Raw genomic sequence first — 23,650 nt, 5'->3', positions numbered from 1 at the left:
TGAATTTGTGGTGGATATGGAAGTATCCCTTGGGGCCTTGGAGGGAAGTAAGGGGGGAGGTGTGGGCGCAAGTTTTGCATTTCTTGTGGTTGCAGGGGAAGGTGCCGGGGGTGGAGGTTGGGTTGGTGGGGGGTGTGGACCTGACGAGGGAGCCACGGAGGGAGTGGTCTTTTCGGAACACTGATAGGGGAGGGGAGGGAAATATATCCCTGGTGGTGGGGTCTGTTTGGAGGTGGTGGAAATGACGATGGATGATACGCTGTATATGGAGGTTGGTGGGGTGATAGGTGAGGACCAGTGGGGTTCTGTCCTGGTGGCGATTGAAGGGGCGGGGCTCAAGGGCGGAGGAGCGGGAAGTGGAGGAGATGCGGTGGAGGGCATCGTGGATCACGTCTGGGGGGAAATTGCAGTCTTTGAAGAAGGAGGTCATCTGGGTTGTACGGTATTTGAACTGGTCCTCCTGGGAGCAGATGCGGCAGAGACGAAGGAATTGGGAATATGGGATGGCGTTTTTACAGGGGGCAGGGTGGGAGGAGGTGTAGTCCAAGTAGCTGTGGGAGTTGGTCAGTTTATAGTAAATGTCCGTGTTGATTCGGTCACCCGAGATAGAAATGGAAAGGTCTAGGAAGGGGAGGGAGGAGTCTGAGACAGTCAAGGTGAATTTGAGGTCAGGGTGGAAGGTGTTGGTAAAGTGGATGAACTGTTCAACCTCCTCGTGGGAGCATGAGGCAGCGCCGATACAGTCATCGATGTGGCAGAGGAAAAGATGGGGGGTGGTGCCAATGTAGCTGCGGAAGATGGACTGTTCCACATATTCGACGAAGAGGCAGGCATAGCTGGGGCCCATGCGGGTGCCCATGGCTACTCCTTTGGTTTGGAGGAAGTGGAGGATTGGAAAGAGAAGTTGTTGAGGGTGAGGACCAGTTCAGTCAGTCGAAGGAGGGTGTCAGTGGAAGGGTACTGGTTGGTACGGCGGGAAAGGAAGAAGCGGAGGGCTTTGAGTCCTTCATGATGGGGGATGGAGGTGTACAGGGACTGGATGTCCATGGTGAAGATAAGGCGTTGGGGACCGGGCAAGCGAAAATCATGGAGGAGGTGGAGGGCGTGGGTGGTGTCCTGAACATAGGTGGGGAGTTCTTGGATTAAGGGGGACAGGACCGTGTCGAGGTATGCAGAGCTGAGTTCGGTGGGGCAGGAGCAGGCTGAGACAATGGGTCGGCCAGGGCAGTCAGGTTTGTGGATTTTGGGCAGGAGGTAGAAACGGGCGTTGCAGGGTTGTGGGACTATGAGGTTGGAGGCGGTGGATGGGAGATCCCCTGAGGTGATGAGGTTATGGATGGTCTGGGAGATGATGGTTTGGTGGTGGGAGGTGGGGTCATGGTCAAGGGGGCAGTAGGAGGAGGTGTCCGCGAGCTGGCGTTTAGCCTCAGCGGTGTAAAGGTTGGTGCGTCAAACTACTACCGCGCCTCCCTTGTCTGCCGGTTTGATAGTGAGGTTGGGGTTGGAATGGAGGGAGTGGAGGGCTGCACATTCCGAGGGTGAGAGGTTGGAGTGGGTGAGAGGGGTGGAGAGGTTGAGGCAGTTAATGTCGCGGCAGCAGTTGGCTATGAAGAGATCGAGGGCGGGTAAGAGGCCAGCACAGGGTATCCAGATGGATGGGGTGTGTTGGAGGCGGGAGAAGGGGTCGTCAGAGGGTGTGCGAGAATCCTGGTTGAAGAAGTAGGTGCGGAGGCGAAGGCGGCGGATAAATTGTTCGATGTCACGCCGTGTTTTGAACTCATTAATCTGGGAGTTTAGGGGGATGAAGGTGAGGCCTCTGCTGAGGACTGATCTTTCATTCTCAGAGAGGGGTAGTTCTGGAGGGATGGTGAAAACACGGCAGGGCTGGGAGCTAGGCTGGTGTGGGGCTGGAGCTGGGAGTGGGGGCGGGGTTGAACCCGCGGCAGCAACCGCCGCCACGAACCATGATGTCACTTCCGCCCCCACTGACCTCGCAGCCTCCGCGATCGCCACCCAGACAACCGCCTCCACGATCGCCAGGAAGACCATCGCCGGCAGATTCGCGGCCTCCGTGGCTATCGGGAATAACACCGTTTCTGTCGTCACCACAGCCACTTCTGTCCCCAGTGACATCACTAACCTGCGCAACCACCACGCCGCATGCGTCTCCACCCCCACGCCAATCTCCGTCACCGTGCCTAACTCCGCTCCCACGCCAATCTCCGTCACCGTGCCTAAGCCCGCCCCCACGCTGATCTAAGCCCGCACGCCTAACTCCGCCCCACGCCAATCTCCGCCCTGCCCCACGCCCAACCCCGCCCCCATGCCAATCTCCATCACCATGCCTAACTCTGACCCCATGCGGATCTCCGTCCCAGTCCCCACGCCTAAGTCCACCCCCACGCTGATCTCCGTCACCATGCCTAACCCCGCCTCCACACTGATCTCTGTCCCCGCCCCCATGCCGATCTCCATCTCTGCCCCCACACCCAACCCCGCCCCCACACCTAGCTCCAGCCCCACACTAAGTCCTAGCTCCGAGCCCTGCTGTGTTTTCACCATTCTTCCAGAACTACCCCTCTCTGAGGATGAAAGATCAGTCCTCAGCAGAGGCCTCACCTTCATCCCCTTACGCTCCCGGATTAATGAGTTCAACACGCGGCGTGACATCGAACAATTTATCCGCCGCCTTCACCTCCGTGGCTACTTCTTCAACCAGGATTCTCGCCCACCCTCTGACAACCCCTTCTCCCGCCTCCAACACACCCCATCCACCTGGATACCCCGTGCTGGCCTCTTACCTGCCCTCGATCTCTTCATAGCCAACTGCCGCCAAGACATTAACCACCTCAACCTCTCCCCGCCTCTCACCCACTCCAATCCTGTCACCCTCGGAATGTGCAGCCCTCCACTCCCTCCGTTCCAACCCCAACCTCACTATCGAACCGGCAGACAAGGGAAGCGCGGTAGTAGTTTGATGCACCTTTACACCACTGAGGCTAAACGCCAGCTCGTGGACACCTCCTCCGACTGCCCCCTTGACCATGACCCCACCTCCCACTACCAAACCATCATCTCCCAGACCATCCATAACCTCAACACCTCAGGGGATCTCCCATCCACCGCCTCCAACCTCATAGTCCCACAACCCCACACCGCCCGCTTCTACCTCCTGCCCAAAATCCACAAACCTGACTGCCCTGGCCGACCCATTGTCTCAGCCTGCTCCTGCCCCACCGAACTCATCTCTGCATACCTCGGCACTGTCCTGTCCCCCTTAGTCCAAGAACCTCCTACCTACGTTCGGGACATCACCCACGCCCTCCACTTCCTCCATGATTTTCGCTTCCCCGGTCCCCAACGCCTATCAGTCCCTGTACACCTCCATCCCCCATCACGAAGGACTCAAAGCCCTCCGCTTCTTCCTTTATCACCGTACCAACCAGTACCCCTCCACTGACACCCTCCTTCGACTGACTGAATTGGTCCTCACCCTCAACAACTTCTTTTTCCAATCCTCCCACTTCCTCCAAACCAAAGGAGTAGCCATGGGCACCCGCATGGGCCCCAGCTATGCCTGCCTCTTCGTAGGATATGTGGAACAGTCCATCTTCCGCAGCTACACTGGCACCACCCCCCATCTTTTCCTCCGCCACATCGATGACCGTATCGGCGCTGCCTAGTGCTCCCACGAGGAGGTTGAACAGTTCATCCACTTTACCAACACCTTCCACCTCGACCTCAAATTTCCCTGGACTGTCTCAGACTCCTCCCTCCCCTTCCAAGACCTCTCCATTTCTAACTCAGGCGACCGAATCAACATAGACATTTATTATAAACTGATCAACTCCCACAGCTACTTGAACTACACCTCCTCCCACCCTGTCCCCTGTAAAAACGCCATCCCATATTCCCAATTCCTTCATCTCCACCGCATCTGCTCCCAGGAGGACCAGTTCAAATACCGTACAACCCAGATGGCCTCCTTCTTCAAAGACCGTAATTTCCCCCCAGACGTGATCCACGATGCCCTCCACCGCACCTCCTCCACTTCCCGCTCCTGCACCTTTGCGCCCCGCCCCTCCAATCGCCACCAGGACAGAACCCCACTGGTCCTCACCTACCACCCCACCAACCTCCACATACAGCGTATCATCCGCCGTCATTTCCGCCACCTCCAAACGGACCCCACCACCAGGGATATATTTCCCTCCCCTCCCCTATCAGCGTTCCGAAAAGACCACTCCCTCCGTGACTCCCTCGTCAGGTCCACACCCCCTCACAAACACAACCTCCAAGCCCGGCACCTTCCCCTGCAACCACAAGAAATGCAAAACTTGCGCCCACACCTCCCCCCTTACTTCCCTCCAAGACCACAAGGAATCCTTCCATAACAGCCACAAATTCACCTGCACCTCCACACACATCATTGATTGCATCCGCTGCACCCGATGTGGCCTCCTCTATATTGGGGAGACAGGCCGCATACTTGCGGAACGTTTCAGAGACCAACCAACCTAACCACCCCGTGGTTCAACACTTCAACTCCCCCTCCCACTCCACCAAGGACATGCAGGTCCTTGGACTCCTCCATCGCCAGACCAGAGCAACATGACGGTTGGAGGAAGAGCGCCTCATCTTCCGCCTAGAAACCCTCCAACCACAAGGGATGAACTCAGATTTCTCCAGTTTCCTCATTTCCCCTCCCCCCACCTTATCTCAGTCAAATTCCTCGAACTCAGCACCGCCTTCCTAACCTGCAATCTTCTTCCTGACCTCTCCGCCCCCACCCCCACTCCGGCATATCACCCTCACCTTGACCTCCTTCCCTCTATCGCATTTCCAACGCCCCTCCCCCAAGTCCCTCCTCCCTACCTTTTATCTTAGCCTGCTGGACACACTTTCCTCACTCCTGAAGAAGGGCTCATGCCCGAAACGTCGATTCTCCTGCTCCTTGGATGTTGCCTGACCTGCTGCCCTTTTCCAGCAACACATTCTCAGCCCTTTTCAATAAAGTCACCTTTTCAATAAAGTCACCTTTTGTTCTTCTAATTTATGAGTAAAGACCCAACGTAGTTAATCTCCCCTCATAAAATTGTCTTTCCATACAAGATATCAGTCAAATGAATGTTCTCTGGACTTTCTCCAATGCCAGTCTATCTTTCCTTGGATATGGGGCCCAAAACTGTTCATGGTATTCTTGATAACTTCCAAACCTTCATGTTCTTTACCTTACACCACGATAAACTCCATTAGGTTTAAGCCTTCCCACATTCCCACTCATCTTTTTATTTAACTCTTTATCTCACAACTTTACCAATGAACCCTGGGACTAAGTATAGTTATGCCAAACATTAACATATACTGTCCTCCTTAGTGAAGCCAGGATGTGGTGCTATCAATGACCACCATCCCCCCTTCAATGCATCATGCCCTCCCATGCTCTATAATTTCATGGGCAGCAGGATGGCTCAGTGGTTAGTACTGCTGCCTCACAGTGCCAGGGACTCAGGCTCAATTCCAGCCTTGGGCAACTATGTGTGTGGAGTTTGCACATTCTCCTTGTGTTTGCATGGGTTTCCTCCGGGTGCTCTGGTTTCCTCCTACAATCCAAAGTTGTGGAGGTTAGGCGAATTGGCCATGCTAAATTGCCCACAGTGTTCAGGGATGTGTTGGTTAGGTGCACTAGTTGGGGTAAATGTAGAGTAATAGGGTAAGGCAATGGGTCTGGGTAGGTTACTTTCTGGAGTATCAGTGTGGACTTGTTGGGCCAAATGGTTTGTTTCCACATTGTACAGATTCTATGATTTCCCACCATTATACATTGATTTGCTTCCTTCAAAGTTATTGTCCATCCTGCAAAGCATGCTTTCCTTGATTTGCAGTGCAAAGACTCGCAGGATTGATTCTGGGTCATCCAAGGCGGAGGATGGAAAAAATTTCTGGCTGTAACAGCTTCCCCTTTTAGAGGTATTTTAGGTGTTGGAGGTGATTTCCTCGAATTCCAGGAGCAGCAACTACTGTTTTATATGCTGTTGCATTGTTTTGGAACTTTGGAGAAAAAAAAGTCAAAACAACAGCATTTTTAAAAGGGAGAGTTACAGATAAAGGAAGGACATGGTGAGGTCAGTGCAGGAGAGAGATAGAGAAAGAAACTGACAGCAGTGAACCTGCGCAGTTACTGCCTTTGCTGTTTGAATTCATGTATCGCTGGACATGGGAGTACATTTGGGAAAATTAACAAACAGTGAAATTCACAACTAATCTAAGAGGAACTTGTTTGGGAGAGGTCACAGCACAGAAACAGAAGTGAATATTTAAGTGTGGGCTTACAGTAAGTCTGCAGTAGTGAGTAGAGTGGGTTCTTTCTTGATTATATGTTTTATTGAGATATGTCTCTTGATTAAACTTAAAATATAAGCCATAACTATTATTTTACCTGGATCAGTGTTTTGTAGAGGAATAAGAAGGTGCTATTTTCTGGGTTTGTAGATTGTGAAGAAGCAAAAATGGCCTTTAGTAGAGTGATATGCTCTTCTTGTCAGATGTGGGAGTTTAGGGAGAGTTTACAGGTTACTGAGGATTATATCTGCAATACATGCTGTTGGTTGCAAACCCTATCAGATTGAATGGATCAGTTGGTTTAGACATTTAGAGACAATGAGGAATTTACAAGAGCAAGGGGATGTGATGGATGGCAGTTATAGGAAGGGGAAAAGTCACAGAGACAGTCACATAGATGGGTTAACTCCAGGAAAGGTAAGAGAGGTAAGCAGATAGTGCAGGAGTCTTCTGTGGCTATTCCCATGTCAAACATGTATGCTGTTTTGGAAAATGTAGGGGATGGATTCTCTGGGGAACATAGTACGAACAGCCAAGTTTCTGGAATTGAGACTGGCTCTAATGCAACGAGGGTTACATTGGAATCCAAGAGATCAATTGTGTTAGGGGACTCTCTAGTCCGTGGCACAGACAGACGTTTCTGTGGCCATCAGAAAAATCAGAATGGTGTGTTGCTTCCCTAGTGTCAGAATCAAGGATGTCTCAGAGACGGTGCAGAATGTTCTCAAGGGGGAAAGGGGCCAGCAGGAGGTCATTGTAGACATTGGAACCAACAACATAGGAAGGGAAAAGGTTGAGATTCTGTAGGGAGATTACAGAATTGGGAAGGAATTTAAAAAGGTGGTCCTCGAAAGTATTAATATCTGGATTACTTCCAGTGCTATGAGCTAGTGAGGGCAGGAATAGGAGGATAGAGCAGATGAATGCATGGCTGAGGAACTGGTGTATGGGAGAAGGATTCACATTTTTGGATCATTGGAATCTCTTCTGGGCTAGAAGTGACTTGTACAAGAAGGATGGATTGTACCTGAATTTGAAGGGGACTAATATACTGGCAGGGAGATTTGCTAGAGCTGCTCAGGAGGATTTAAAGTATTAAGGAGGGGGTGGGACCCAGGGATATAGTGAGGAAAGAGATCAATCTGAGACTGATACAGTTGAGAAAAGTAGCGAATCAAGCAGTCAGGGCAGGAGGGACAAAGCAGAGAACAAGGTAGGACTGATAAATTAAACTGCATTTATTTCAATGCAAGGGGCCTAACAGGGAAGGCAGATGAACTCAGGGCATGGTTAGGAACATGGGACTGGGATATTATAGCAGTTACAGAAACATGGCTCAGGGATGGACTGGATTGGCAGCTTAATGTTACAGGATACAAATGTTACAGGAAGGATAGAAAAGGAGGCAAAAGCGGAGGGGTAGTGGTGTTTTTGATAAGGGATAGCATTACAGCTGTACTGAGGGAGGATATTCCTGGGAATACTTCCACGGAAATTATTTGGGTGGAACTGAGAAATAAGAAAGGGATGATTACCTTATTGGGATTGTATTATAGACCCCCAAATAGTCAGAGGGAAATTGAGAAACAAATTTGTAAGGAGATCTGAGTTGTCTGTAAGAAAAATAGAGCGGTTATGGTAGGGGATTTTAACTTTCCAAGCATTGACTGGGACTGCCATAGTGTTAAGGGTTTAGATGGAGAGGAATTTGTGAAGTGTGTGTAATAAAATGCTCTGATTCAGTATGTGGATGTAACTAGTAGAGAAGGTGCAGAACTTGACCTAGTCTTGGGAAATAAAGCAGGACAGGTGACTGAGGCGTCAGTGAGGGAGCGCTTTGGGGCCAGAGACCATAATTCTATTCGTTTTAAAATAGTGTTGGAAAAGGATAGACCAGATCTAAAAGTTGAAGTTCTAAATTGGAGAAAGGCCAATTTTCTCGATATTAGGCAAGAAGTTTCAAAAACTGATTACCTGCTGAATGTTCGCAGGCGAAGGGATGGTTGGAAAATGGGCAGCCTTCAGAACTGAGATAAAGAGAGTCCAGAGAAAGTATAAAGGCAGTAGGAATATACTAAAGAGGGAAATCAGGAGGCAAAAAGGCGACATGAGAAAGCTTTGGCGAATAGAATTAAGGAGAATTTGTAAAAAAAGGGTTTTTATAAATACATTAAGGTCAAAAGGGTAACTAGGAAGAGAATAGGGCCCCTTAAAGATCAGCAAGGTGGCCTTTGTGTGGAGTCGCAGAAAATGGGGGGATACTAAACGAGTATTTTGCATCAGTATTTACTGTGGAAAAAGACATGGGAGATATAGAATGTAGGGAAATAGATAATGACATCTTGAAAAATGTCCATATTACAGAGGAGGAAGTGCTGGATGTCTTGAAACACATTAAGGTGGATAAATTCCCAGGACCTGATCTGGTGTACCCTAGAATTCTGTGGGAGACTAGGGAAGAGATTGCTGGGCCTCTTACTGAAATATTTGTATCATCAATAGTCATAGGAGAAGGAAACATGTTATGAAACTTGAAAGGGTTCAGAAAAGATGTACAAGAATTTTGCCAGGGTTGGAGGATTTGAGCTATTGAGAGAGGCTGAACAGGCTGGGGCTGTTTTCCCTGGTGTGTTAGAGGCTGAGGAGTGACCTTACAGAGGTTTACAAAATTATGAGGGGCATGGATGGGATAAATAGACAAAGTCTTTTCCAATGGACGAGAGAGCATAGGCTTAGGGTGAGAGCAGAAAGACATAAAAGACATAAAAGGGGCAACTTTTTCACACAGAGTCATAGAGATGTACGCATGGAAACAGACCCTTCAGTCCAACCTGTCCACGCCGACAAGATATCCCAACCCAATCTACCCGATATCCCTCCAAACTCTTCCTATTCATACACCCATCCAAATGCCTCTTAAATGTTGCATTTGTACCAGCCTCCACCACTTCCTCTGGCAGCTCATTCCATACATGTACCACCCTCTGCGTGAAAAAGTTGCCCCTTAGGTCTCTTTTATATCTTTCCCCTCTCACCCTAAACCTATGCCCTCCAGTTCTGGACTCCTCGATCCCAGGGAAAATACTTTGTCTATCCTATCCATGCCCCTCATAATTTTGTAAACCTCTATAAGGTCACCCCTCAGCCTCCGACACTCCAGGGAAAACAGCCCCAGCCTGTTCAGTCTCTCCCTATAGCTCAAATCCTCAAACCCTCGCAACATCCTTGTAAATCTTTTCTGAACTCTTTCAAGTTTCACAACATCTTTCCGATAGGAAGGAGACCAGAATTGCACGCAATATTCCAACAGTGGCCTAACCAATGTACTGTACAGCCACAACATGACCACACAACTCCTGTACTCAATGCTCTGACCAATAAAGGAAAGCGTACCAGACGCCTTCTTCACTATCCTATCTACCTGTGACTCCACTTTCAAGGAGCTATGACCCTGCACTCTAAGGTCCCTTTGTTCAGCAACACATCCTAGGGCCTTACCATTAGGTGTATAAGTCCTGCTAAGATTTTCTTTCCCAAAATGCAGCACCTCGCATTTATCTGAATCAAACTCCATCTGCCACTTCTCAGCCCATTGGCCCATCTGGTCCAGATCCTGTTGTAATCTGAGGTAACCCTCTTCACTGTCCACTACATCTCCAATTTTGGTGTCATCTGCAAACTTACTAACTGTACCTCTGTGAGCATAAGAGGTACACTTAGTAAGTTTGCAGATGACACCAAAATTGGAGGTATAGTGGACAGTGAGGAGGGTTGCCTCAGATTACAACAGGATCTTGACCAGAGGAGCCAATGGGCTGAGAAGTGGCAGATGGAGTTTAATTCAGATAAATGTGAGGTGCTGCATTTTGAGAAAGCAGCTCTTAGCAGGACTTATACATTTAATGGTAAGGTCCTGGGGACAGTTGCTGAACAAAGAGATCTTGGAGTGCAGGTTCATAGCTCTTTGAAAGTGGAGTCGCGGGTAGATAGGATAGTGAAGAAGGTGTTTGGTATGCTTTCCTTTATTGGTCAGAGTATTGAGTACAGGAGTTGGGTGGTCATGTTGCGGCTTTACAGGACATTGGTTAGGCCACTGCTGGAATATTGCATGCAATTCTGGTCTCCTTCCTATTGGAAAGATGCTGTAAAACTTGAAAGGGTTCAGAAAAGATTTACAAGGATGTTGCGATGGTTTGAGGATTTGAGCTATAGGGAGAGGCTGAACAGGCTGGGGCTGTTTTCCCTGGAGTGTCGGAGGCTGAGGGGTGACCTTATAGAGGTTTACAACATCATGAGGGGCATGTATAGGATAAATAGATAAAGTCTTTTCCCTGGGGTGGGGGAGTCCAGTACTTAAGGGCATAAGTTTAGGATGAGAGGGGAAAAATATAAAAGAGACCTAAGGGGCAATTTTTTTCATGCAGAGGGTGGAATGAGCTGCTAGAGGAAGTGGTGGAGGCTAGTACAATTGCAACATTTAAACAGCATTTGGTATGAATTGGAAGGGTTTGGAGGGATATCGGCTGGGTGCTGGCAGATGGGACTAGATTGGGTTGGAATATCTGGTCGGCATGGACAGGTTGGACCAAAGGGTCTGTTTCTGTGCTGTACATCTCTATGATTCTATGACTTAACACAGACTGAACTGAAATGACAGCCCCAAATGATGATGACGCAGACCCCTGTTTGATCTCCGTGCAGCGCCCTGACTAACACACTACTAATCCTCAGATTTGTTGGACTTGACATGCAGGATCAAACCTGGTCCACTCCCCGGACTGCAATGACATGGATCTCCACATCACCACAGCAGCTAGCTAACCACATCCAAACTGTGGAAATGAGATCCCATTAAACCCTTGATTGACTGGCAGCAACCTTAACTGGATTAAGGTCTACACCTCTTTTACATTATACATTGGCATTTGGTTGAGACATATGTCACTTATCAACATTTCCAACTCCTTATTACAAATGAATATGACAAACTACCTAGTTTTGTGTCAGAGGTAAAAAGGCATAAGGATAGAAAGGTACTGTTCTCTTTTGAGTTCTGAATGAAGCAGCAATATGCAAAAAATAAAAGCAGATGTTGTGAGTTTCCAAGTACTGTACAAAGAAAGCAAGACGCCAGAAATGTATCCTGTTCTCACGCAGAAGTTGGATGGCTGTCATCAGTCACGTGCACACCGTACTGCGGCTGCGCGTGGCCGGAAGGCTGTTTGAGGAGAAGCGCGCGCTGGCAGTTTGTGAGCGCGGGAACTGGGTGGCGGGTTACCGATCACCGAGTACCGAGTTACCGGTTACCGACAATGAGTCTGTGGGTGGACAAATACCGGCCAACGGCTCTCAGCAAACTGGACTACCATAAGGAGCAGGCCAGTCAGCTCCGTAACCTGGTGAGTGATAGCGCTCTGTCTTCTCCATTCCAGTGTTGATCATAAAGAGTGTAAGGCCGGAGATGTACGGCATTGTATTTACTCTGCAGTTTATGAACAAGTGGCGAATTTTACCCCCGTCAGCATTGCTGCTGCAAAGAAGGATGCCGATTGCTGTGCCGTAATGATAGTTTTCTGCTGATATTGCCTTCATCTTTCCGTTCTTCTTGCTGTATTTGATAACGTTTTTAAACTGAGGATGTCTAATCTCTGGGTAGAATTGTATTGTTTCCAGTTGTGCTGAGTTTCTTCCCTCATTTAGCCTTACGGGGGATGTGGGCATTATTGGCAGGTCCAGTATTTGCTCATTCTTAATGGTCCTTGAAATTTAGATTCTTAGAGACCATTTTGGAGAGCGGTGAAGTCAACCACCTTCAACCAAATTCAGAGATATTGGAGATATTTTCTAACTAACCTATTCAAAGATGTTATAATACACCTCTGAAGCAAGTGCAACTTGAACCCAGTTCACCTGGCTCAGAGGTAGGGATGCTACCATTGCACTATTACTGAAATTTAAATGCTGTCAACCAGTGAAGCCCAAACCATCTGAATGGCTTTTGATAAATGTATAGGTTTGCTGACCTATCTACAGGGGCACCTTGCAGGAAATTAAATCAGTGCAAAATGAAAGCTAAAGGCATGTGGTTTGGAGAACTTTTCACTGGACTTCTGAAAGCATTTTGTAGTTTTGTTTAGTATGTTGTAGTATTGAAAACATGGCAGTCAATGTGTACACAGTAAACTCCCACAGTCAAGCATTTAATTGTGACCAGCTAACTGGTTTTCATGATGTTGATTTTTGGGATAAATATTCTCCAGAAAATTTGGTATAAGTGTATTGCTCTTTGAAATAGTACCATCTTTCCAAGTGGGCAAATTGTAGCATTGATTTAATATTTAATCTGAAAGATGGCACTTCTGCAATGAAGAAATCTCTGTACTGCACTTCATGCATCATATTAGCATAGACCATAGGTAAACTTTGTGTTTCTCGTTCATCAATAACACTCAGACTTGGAGCATGTGGAAGGGCATTCAGGCCATTACCAACCAAGGGAACAGCATCACTTGCTTGTGCTGGTGACACGTCCCTCCCGGATGAGTTGAACAACTTCTATGCACAGTTTGAGGCAATAACATGACATGGCAGTGAGGAAGATGCTCCCCTCCCCACCCCCCCCCCCCCGCCCCCCCCCCACCCCCCCCCGCCCCCCCCCCACCCCCCCCCCCCCACCACCACCACCAGTGACCAAGTGCTGTGCTTAGCATGATTGACGTGAGGAAAACACTATGCAAAGTTAACCCACGTAAGGCTGCTGGACCAAATAACATCCTTGACAGAGTGCTCAGAGCATGCTCTGAAGTGCTAGCGGATGTTCTCACTAACATCTTTGACATCTCCCTGAGCCACACCATAGTTCCAATGTGCTTCAAGGCTTCTACATCGTCCCCGTGCTGAAGACGTCTTCAGTGTCCTGCCTCAATGACTACCGCCCTGTTCTGCTAACACCCATCATCATGAAGTGCTTAGAGCTGCTTGTAATGAGGCATTTTAAGACCCTGCTGGCCCCCTCACTGGACACCCTGCAGTTTGCATATCATCCCAACTGCTCAACAGAGCATTTCCACCATCTTCCATCTGGCCCTTGTCCACCTGGACAAGAAGGGCATCTACGTCAGATTACTGTTCATAGACGAGGTAAAAACAATGACTGCAGATGCTGGAAACCAGATTCTGGATTAGTGGTGCTGGAAGAGCACAGCAGTTCAGGCAGCATCCAACGAGCAGCGAAATCGACGTTTCGGGCAAAAGCCCTTCATCAGGAAGGGCTTTTGCCTGAAACGTCGATTTCGCTGCTTGTTGGATGCTGCCTGAACTGCTGTGCTCTTCCAGCACCACTAATCCAGAATACTGTTCATAGACTTCAGCCCTGCATTCAACACAATCACTCCTCTGTATCTGATTGAAAAGCTGAGTCTGCTGTGCCTGAATACCTCCCTCTGTAAGTGGATCCTGGACTTCCTGACTGTGAGACCTTAGTCAATCAGGATTGGGAACAGCGTCACCATCACACTGAGCATGAGGGACCCTCAGGGCTGTGTGCTTAGTCCACTGCTGTTCACCCTGCTGGCATGACTCTGCAGTGGTGCACTGCTCGAATCATCATATCGTTAAGTTTGCTGATGACACCACTGTAGTGGGTCTCATTCGCAGGAACGATGAGTCAGCATACAGAGAGGAGGTGCAGTGGCTGACAGACTGTTGCAGAACCAACAATCAGTCTCTGAACATGGACAGAACTAAAGAGATTGTTGACTTCAGGAGGCCATGAAGTGACCATTCTCTGGACATTGACTGCTCTCCTATGGAGATCGTGAAAAGCACCTGATTTCTTGGTGTCCACCAGGCGAAGAATCTCACCTGGTCCCTCAACACCAGCTCCATAGCCAAGAAAGCCGAAACATCTCTACTTTCTGTGTAAGTTGAGCAAAGCCCATCTCCCACCTACCCCCAATCCTCACCTCTTTTTTACAGAGGGTTCATTGAGAGTACCCTGAGCGGCTGCATCACTGCCTGGTTCGCAAATTGCACCGCCTCAGATTGTAAGACCTTACATTGGATACTGAGGACAGCTGAGAAGATCATCGGGGTCTCTCCTCCCTCGATTATGGACATTTACACCACACACTGCATCCGCAAGACTAACATCATTGTGGATGATCCCACATATTCCTCATTCAAACTCTTCTCCCTCCTGTTGTCTGGCAGAAGAAACTGGAGCATTTGTTCTCTCACGGCCAGATGTGCAATAGTTTCTTCCCCCCCCCCCCCCCCCCCAAGCCATCAGGCTCCTTAACTCTCTATAATCGCACTCTCTTCCATCTGCAATTCTTTGCATGACTTTATGAATTGCTGCTAAAACAATAGTTTATTAATGATCATTCATTATTACCCTAATTTGTCCACCACTGTGCCTTTTTGTCTTGTCAGGATCACTGAGCTGTCTTGTGTGTTTTGCACTTTTCTTATGTACTTTATGCTGCCCTATGTATGACTACTCTCGTGTAATTTGTGTTGTCCATGCAGCATCTTTGGTCCAGGAGGAATGCTGTCTCATTTGTACTGTCAGTTGTATATAGTGGAAATGACAAAGCTACTCTTGATGTCTGCCTCCTGAGTTACAAATGTAGGGCAAATTTATATATCAAGTTACTTTTCAGTTTGAAACAGAATAAATAAATTACATCATATAGACAAGTTAATGGGAATAATCTTGCAACCAGTAGACGTGGTTGTAAGGAGATCAAAGCTGGAAACTGAATACAGTATTTATATGACTTCAAAGTGACAGGTAGGGAAACAATGGTATCGCATTGGGTGGCATAAATGCAATAGCAAAAAATAATATTGGATCAGAAGACATAGAATCCATATATGTGGAGGTACGGAAATCTTAAAAAAGGGGGAGAAGATACTCTTAGGAATACCAGCAGGCCCCCTAAGAGAACCTTGGTGATGAGATTGAGAATATTTCTGGTAATAATGAGGACATTTAACAAAGTCAGTATATCATCATGGGTGACTTAATATTGACATAAATTGGGATAGTCAGATTGACAGGTATCCATGAACAAAAATTCAGTGTATTTGGGAGTTTATTTTAGATCTGGTTATGTGTAATGAGGCAAGCTTCCATGGCACATTTTTCTCTTGTGAAACGGTGATTGTATTTATTTACTATCCTTATTTTGCCCCTTGAATCTTTTTAGTCAGTTTGGAATGCTATTCATGTCTTTTACTGTGAAGATTGACTTTTACAAGTATTTATTCAACTCCTTTGCTATTTCTTGGTTTCCCATTGTTATTTGCCCAGGCTCACTTGACTTCACTCTTTTAATGTAGCTGGAGATGCTCTTGATGTCCAGCTTGACATCACTTGCAAGTTTTCCCTCAAAGTTTATTTTCCTTGTCTTTATTGTGCTTTGGTCAATTTTTATTGGTTTTTTAAACTTGCCCAATCCTCTCGCTTACCTCAATAGGTCTGAGGACTAGTTCATGAAATGCATCCAAGATGGAACCACCTAAGCAATAGGCTGTTTTAGACAAGATAATATGCAATGAGACAGGTATTTGGAAATTTTATACTGAAGGATGCTTTGGGGAGCAGTGATCAAAATAGTGTAGAATTTCATATTAAGTTTTAGTGATGTGGTTAAATGCAAAACAAGATTTTTCTTTTCCCTTTGAAACAGGTAAATGGATTACTTGAAAGTTCAACATTTAACTGCATTTGCCATCTGCACAATACTTTCCTTCCTTAAATGATATTCTTTTTCAGTTTGCTGACCATTATACCTACAGGTACATAATCCTTTATCCAAAACAGAGGAGCACCTCATTTTTGGAATTCAGAATTTTTCAAATTTTGGAATGAATGATAGTTTGACAGTGAATTTTTTTAAAAATCTTACCGAACAGCAGACTCACTGTGAGCACTACAGGCCCTGAGACAGAATTTAGGCACTGCAAGTGCCGGGCCATGCCCACCCACATCGCATTGGAGTGACGTGCATTAAGTGGGTGTGGAGTTGGGTTAACTGTTTGCACGCCAAACAACCTTGTTAATGAGAAAAAAACTTTACCAAAACAACCTTCAGATTTTGGGGCTTTTCGGATTTCGGGATTTCTGAGAAAGGCTTGTCTACCTGTATTTGGATGTCATTTTCAAGTTTGTGAAATCAAAAAAATGGTGCCTAGTGTATTTCATGATCTAAGGACCTCCCAAAATGTTCTATTTCCATACAAGTACTTTCAAAATATGGTCAAAACAGAAGTGCAGCAGAACTGAGAGTGACTTCTATGAATATTTCAAAAAATATGCATTTAAAGCAGTTTTATGAGAAGGGCGAATGGATGGGTCTAAAAGTAATGGATCAAGGATGATGTGATGAATTGCTGCTTTCTGTGCTATAAACCTGATTTTTAAAAATATATTCCTAACAATATACATTACTGTCATTGGGGGAAAAAAAAAATCTTTGTTTGGCTCTTTGGACTTAATTCTACATGAGTTAGCCACTACTTTTATTCTAAGCAGTGATTTTCAAATAATGATCAAAATAGTATCATGCTGTATTTATCAAGTGAATTTCAGTGGCTATTAAGTGATCTTTGTTTTATTTCCACCAGGTTCAATGTGGTGATTTCCCTCACTTGCTTGTATATGGACCTTCAGGCTCAGGGAAGAAGACTAGGATAATGTGTTTACTTCGGGAGCTTTATGGTGCAGGAATAGAGAAGCTAAGGATTGAGCACCAAACAATTACAGTAAGGAATTGGGTTGTGTGTATGAATGTAATTATCAGCAAATTGCAGCTATTTTGAATCAATATAATTTTCATCTGGAATTTAGGTATGTTTGTGGAATAACCTGTATGTTTTTTTTTTACATATTCAGTGTTTTTTGTTTTCACAGTGCAGTTTGAGCAAAGTAACTGAAAATTCTGTTTTTGCAAGTGCCATAGGAACAGTTATTTATGGAAATTTTGCTAAATGACTTCTGTTCTTATTAGCATCAATTTGGAATACTGTACATTGTCATCTAGTCATCTCTACAAATCAGTGTGATTCTACAGCAGAATCTACTGGTCAACCAACATGGTGCTTGCTCCCAAAATTAGTGTGTAGTATATTTTAATTGTTTTAAATGCTGCAAATTTGTGATCCTGCATATTGCTTTCAATGATCCCAACCAGCAGATTTCCCAATCCCTATGAGGGATTCAGGATCCACAACTGTCTGAACACTAACTCCTCCCTTCAAATGTGTGCAAACTGGATAGGATCGGAGTGGGAATATGAATATGTTTTCTACCTGTGATCTAATTGTGCTGCAGGTGATTTTTAGGCTAACTGCTGATTTCTGTATTCTTGAATTCCATGCTTTTGTCTTGTGCCTCCCTCTATAAAATGAAGGGTACTGCATAGCTTGTTGAATGTTTCCTCAAATTACTGTGCCACAATCTACTTATGCCCTGTAAAGATCATATCTTATTTTACAGTATTTTCAATTGTGGTCTAAAATGAGCAGTTGTGAGAAGACTGGGATCCACTTTGTATCCTGTCACCAGATCCAAATTTTGAATTTAGAGGAAGTTATGGAATGTATCTTGATTTTGTAAAAAATACTCTTTGGAAGAAGTAATGATTACATTACACTGCAATCGGTTGTTGTAGTATATACTAGACTAATGGTTATGTTACAGTGCTATTAATGCAGGCCTCTGAGTTTAATGAATTCAGATCCCACCAGGGCACCTCGGAGATTTTAATTTCAGGTAGTCGTCGTCTTCAAAATTCATTTCAAAGATCAGTATTCATGAACTTAAATGACATTGTAATTTGGAGTGGACCATTTAACCCCTTTAACCTTGCACCACCATTCAATAAAATCGAAGCTGAACTGATTGTAGCTTTGACTTTTTTTTGCTGCCCCTTAAGGCAACTGCATGATTGTTATTTAAAAAGCTAATCTACTGTCCTTACCTGGTCTCATTTTATGTTTGGCTTTAGACCCATAACAGCGTGGTGTATTATTAACTTGCCTCTGAAATGGCTAAGCAAGCCACCCAGTTGACTCAGATTGTAAATAAACTTTCACAAAGCCAGATGGACCACCTGGTATCAGGCTTGGCATCAGCAAGTTATAAGATCAATGCAGCCCTGTCAACCTCTCTCATTTGTTCTAACTAATGTCTGGAAATGTGTATAAAAGTTGGGAGTGCTCTCCAACAGATGAGCCATGTACAGCCTGAGAGAGTTGCATTCACTCAACCAAATCCCAGATTTCTCTTTTACCAATGTGGTGATGGTATTATACAGAGAGGAAGAGGACCTGTGCAATAAATTGAATGTGGACTGCAGATTACATGAAGTTTTATGGTAGCAAGTTAAATATAGGCATGGAAAACTCCTTCTTATTATGCAAGGTTAGATTGGGTAGATACAGATGTCTCTGGCTAGTGGGGTTTCTGATAAAGGAAAGCCATTTATGATTGAGAGGAGGAAGAATTTCTTCACTTGGTGAATCTTTGAATTCCAATGTCTTGGTTGTTGAAGCTGATTATTTGTATTTTCAAGACCAATTGATTTAGGTTTCTGATGGATTTTAGGATGGCATGGGTAAAAATGTTTTGGTTGATCATTAGTGCTTCAATATAGTGCTGTCTTGAAGGGCTGAGCAGTCTACTCCTGTTTTCTTATGAAGACTCGTGGAAGATGTTTGCAGTCCTGAGTGGACTTGGTCTTTAAATTGGTCATCCAACAACAATTCCCACTTAGGCAGAAGCATATTGTTATTACAGTTCCATTAATCTGTTACTTATAGAAATGCTAACAATCTACTTATAAACTTTTCTCTCTCATTCTTATTCATCTTGCTGGCAAAATTATTCATTTTACCTAATATTATCATCACTCCTCTTAGAAGCTATAGTTGGACCATTTTTTCTGAGATTTCTGTTCCTTAAAGGAACTAATGTGTAAATTATTTAAACGTTAGCCATTATTGGTCTATCACACTTTTAATATTCCTCAATCTATCTTAGCCATCTCTCCCACCTGTGCCCATGTAGTTTTGCTTTGAGATTTAAAGCCTGCAGTTTTAGCCTTCACTAAATTACTTTCAATTGAATCAACTCCTGTAAGCAGTGCTTGCCAAACGATGTCCAATATAATCCCATTTTAAAATTTTAATGTTAGCCGAATCCCAAATGGCAACAAAAACTCAATAGCAATAAAGTAACATTGTAACTTTTCAATATATAACTAAATTGTGTATTATAGACCTATGTATGATTTTGGATGGACTTTTGTATGTGTTATTTTATTTCATCTACTTCACAATCTATTACTTCATGTGAACCACTCCAGTGCATAGCCCTTGAGGATCTTAAGATGGTAAAATTTGGACACCAGACTTTTCTACACTGTCAGAATGATAGCTGTGGAGCTCAAACAGGCCATAGTTCAACTATTGGAGGCATCACTGCTGTGTTCATGTCTGGGCTGAGCTTTGAAAAAAATTGAACGCTTCTGAAAAGGCATGAAAAGTAACATGCGATGATTATCGGTGACCGAGGTTTTACTACATCTCTCTTTACATTCCCTGGTGACAAGAGAGTCTGAAGCGGCCGTGATAGGAACCCCTTGTCCAGAAAGCAGTGGTGAGAGATGTAGAACCAGATGCTGCTTTGGTGTTTGTATTAATGTGGGTACAGTGGAGTTGAGGTCATAAGGCATAGTTTGGGAATAGCTGCTCAACAGGGCTCTTTTACTACGAGGTTGGGACCATAAATAACGCTTCCCTTCTTGGTTCCTCAACATACTATCACAAAACTAACTTCAGTGCGTCCATGTACTTCTCACTGCCTCTGCATATTTGGGTTTCTCATTCTGTATGAAGATTAAAGCCCCTCATTGATCACTGTATTTGACTATATATGTGCATCTACTTACTGATTTGGTGTAGCCAACAATTCTAGCTCCTACCTAGTGTGGATGGCCTGTAAGCAACTTCTATCAATATTCTCTGCCCCTTGCTGTTTCTAATTTTTTTTTTCCCAAACTAATTCTGCCTCTGAATTTTCTGAACTGGGATCCTTTCTCTATCCTTAGTCTTATCAATTTTTTTTAAAATCAAGGACATCCATTGTCTGTCTTTTTGCCAATCTCATCAAACTGTATCCTTTCACATACTACAAAGGTTCAAGAAGGTGGCTCACTGAATTTTCGAGTTCAGGATGGACAGAGGTTGTTCCTATAAACTAATGGTTGAACTCTGACAAATCAAACTGGCATGAAGTATTCATACTGTAAATTCTGACTACTTTATTGTGCATCCTTGCAGACACCATCCAAAAAGAAGCTGGAAATAAGCACAATAGCAAGCAACTATCATCTTGAAGTTAATGCAAGGTAGGTGCTTAAAATAATGAAAATTTTATTCCGTTATCTGCAGTTGTAAGAGTCTTAATCTAAAAATGGTGATGTCTGTCTGGCAAATTGAAATTGCTTTTGTTGTTGACATTTGAAATTTGTGTTTGCTATGCACTCTGACCATTTGATGCCAATTTTCCATTATTCCTGATGTGTGTCGATTTCTGAGGATTGAAACAAGATGGAAGCCTTTGTACTTCACTAATACTTACAATTCACACTATGGAAGCATTGGGTGTACCAGTTTCTAGATATCCTGTGTGTAAATGATGATACTGGAGTGTTTATTATGTCACAGCCTAGTGTGCTGCAGCATCCACTGGAATTTAGGCTTTGAGGCTGTGCCCTGGTGAAATGTTATAATAATAATGAACAGAAACAACTGTGTCCTGCTCCATTTCTTAAGAACCATATGTCCAGTTGTACTTATTTCCTCTGTCAAATGTCTTTTGTCCCTATGAATCACTTTTACATAAATACAAATGTATGAAAGTTGTGTGTTGATTCCATAGAATCATATAGCAAGGAAACAGACCCTTTCGTCCAACTCATCCATGCCACCAGACATCCTAATCTGACCTAGTCCCATTTGTCAGCATTTGGACCCATATCCCTCTAAACTCTTCCTACTCCAATATCTATGTCTTTTAAATGTTGTAATTGTATCAGCCTCCACTACTTTCTCTGGCAGCTTATTCAATACATGCAACACCCTCTGCTTGAAAAAGATAACCCACAGGTCCTTTTAAAAATCTTCCAGTGCACCAGGAGAAACAGCCCCAGGCTATTCAGGCTCTCCCGATAACTCAAACCTTTCAGTCCCTGCAACATCCTTGTAAATCTTTTCTGTACTCTCTCAAGTTTCACAACATCCTTCCGATAGAAGAGTGACCAGAATTTTACGCAATAATGTGAAAGTCTCCAGTACAGCCACAACATGAAGTCATCCAACATCTGTGCTCAGAGTTCTGACTAATGAAACCAAGTATGCCAAATGCTACCTTCACCACCCTGTTTGCCTGCAATTCTACTTTCAAGGAATTATGCACCTGCAACCCTAGATCTCTTTGTTTGGCAACACTCCCCCAGGACCCTACCATTTAAGTGTACAAGTCCTGCCCTAATTTGCCTTACTAAAATTCAACACTTTATTTATCTAAATTAAACTCCATCTGTCACTCCTTGGCCCATCAGCCCACATCATCATGGTCCCATTGTACCCTGTGATAATCTTCACTGTCCATTACACCACTTATCTTGGTGTCATCTGCAAATTTACTAACTATGACTCTGATAGTCTCATCTAAAACCATTTACATAAATGAGGAAAAACAGTAGACCAGCACTAACCCTTGTGGCATAAGGTTGGTCACAGGCATCCAGTCCAAAAAGCAACTCTATACCACCAACCTCTATCTCCTACCTTCAAGCCAATTTTATATCCAATCGGCTAGCTCCCCCGGATCCCATGTGCTCTAACCTTACTAACCAGTCTACCATGCAGAACCTTGTGAATGTTTTACTGAAGTCCATATAGACAAGTTTACCACTCTGCCATTATCAATCTTCTGTGTCACCCCTTCAAAAAAAACTAAATTTAGTGAGACATGACTTTCCATGCACGAAGCCATCTTTACTATCCCGAATCAGTCCTTGCCTTTCCAAATGCATGTAAATTCTGTCCCTCTGGATTCCCTCCCAACAACTTGTCCACTACTGATGTTAGGCTTATTGGTCTATATAGTTCTTGGCTTTTCAAAACAACCTTTCTTAAATAATAGCACCGCATTAGTCAGCCTCCACTCTTATAGCAGCTCACGCATAGGTATCAATAATGCAAATTTCTCAGAAAGGGGCCCAGCAATCGCTTCCCTAGCTTCCCACAAAGTTCTGGGAAACACCTAATCAGGTCTCAGGAATTTATCTATCTATCTATATGCATTTTAAGACATCCAGCACCTCCTATTCTGCAATATGGACACTTTTCAAGATATCACTACTTATTTCCTCAATTATTCTAGCTTTCATGTCCTTCTCTACAGTAAACACTGCAAAATACTCATTTAGTATCTCTCTTATCTCCTGTGGTTCCACATATAGATGGCCATGTTAACCTCTAAGGAGCCCTATTCTCCCCCTAGTTATTCTTTTGCCTTTACTGTACTTAGAGTCTCTCCTTTTGGATTCTCCTTTGTTCTATTTGCCAAAGCTTTCTCATGTCCCATGTTTGTCCTCCTGATTTCCTTTTAAAGTTCACTCCTACTGCTCGTGTACTTCTCAAGAGGTTCACTCGATCCCAGCAGTCTATACCTGACCTATGCTTCCAGTTTTTTCTTGACCAGAGCTCAGTTGCTCTAGTCATCCAGAATTCCTACTAGCCTTGCCCTTCACACTAACAGATAAATGTCTTCTTTTGATTGGTAACTTTTTTATTGAGTGTATTTGACTCTTGTTTCCAGCAAATGTAAATGAACCGTGTTATCAACTCAACTGATTATGTTAAATTGTTTGTGTAGTTGTTAGTGCATTCAGGATAGTTCAGTACTCTCTCAGAATGGCATATAACAATAGGCATTTTGTCTTGAACGTCAGAAGTCTATAAAGTTAATTTAATATTCCTCAAGTTGTTCATGTTTGACCTATTCATTTAACTCACAAAATGCAAACAAATATTGGCACGCTTGGATGTGATTCCATGATTGGGCTGCATTTGCTGAGTGCAGTAATAGCTACACTAAAATCAATTGAAGTCTCAACGTGGATCATATACATTCATAGTACCTGTTCACTATGACAAAGGAATATGCTCAAGGCTGACATAGTTTTTTTTTAATTATTCAGAAAAATGAGAAACTTGTAGTTCCCATTGC

At 44.6% G+C, this 23,650-nt stretch overlaps 1 protein-coding gene across 1 annotated transcript in view; it reads left to right on the top strand.

Moving 5' to 3' along the window:
• Positions 1-11,546: 11,546 nt before the first annotated feature.
• Positions 11,547-23,650, top strand: part of rfc3 (replication factor C (activator 1) 3) — a 35,029-nt gene continuing 22,925 nt past the window's right edge. The window contains exons 1-3 of the mRNA XM_072577223.1: positions 11,547-11,741; positions 16,975-17,112; positions 20,692-20,759. Of these exons, the coding sequence (XP_072433324.1) occupies positions 11,655-11,741; positions 16,975-17,112; positions 20,692-20,759 (293 nt within the window). The 5' untranslated portion in view covers positions 11,547-11,654. The remainder of the gene's footprint in view (positions 11,742-16,974; positions 17,113-20,691; positions 20,760-23,650) is intronic.

The sequence above is a fragment of the Chiloscyllium punctatum genome, chromosome 9, assembly GCF_047496795.1.
Source record: "Chiloscyllium punctatum isolate Juve2018m chromosome 9, sChiPun1.3, whole genome shotgun sequence".
In the NCBI taxonomy this organism is placed as follows: domain Eukaryota; kingdom Metazoa; phylum Chordata; class Chondrichthyes; order Orectolobiformes; family Hemiscylliidae; genus Chiloscyllium; species Chiloscyllium punctatum.
Note: the sequence above shows the minus strand (reverse complement) of the source record. Positions and strands in the feature narration are given on the sequence as shown.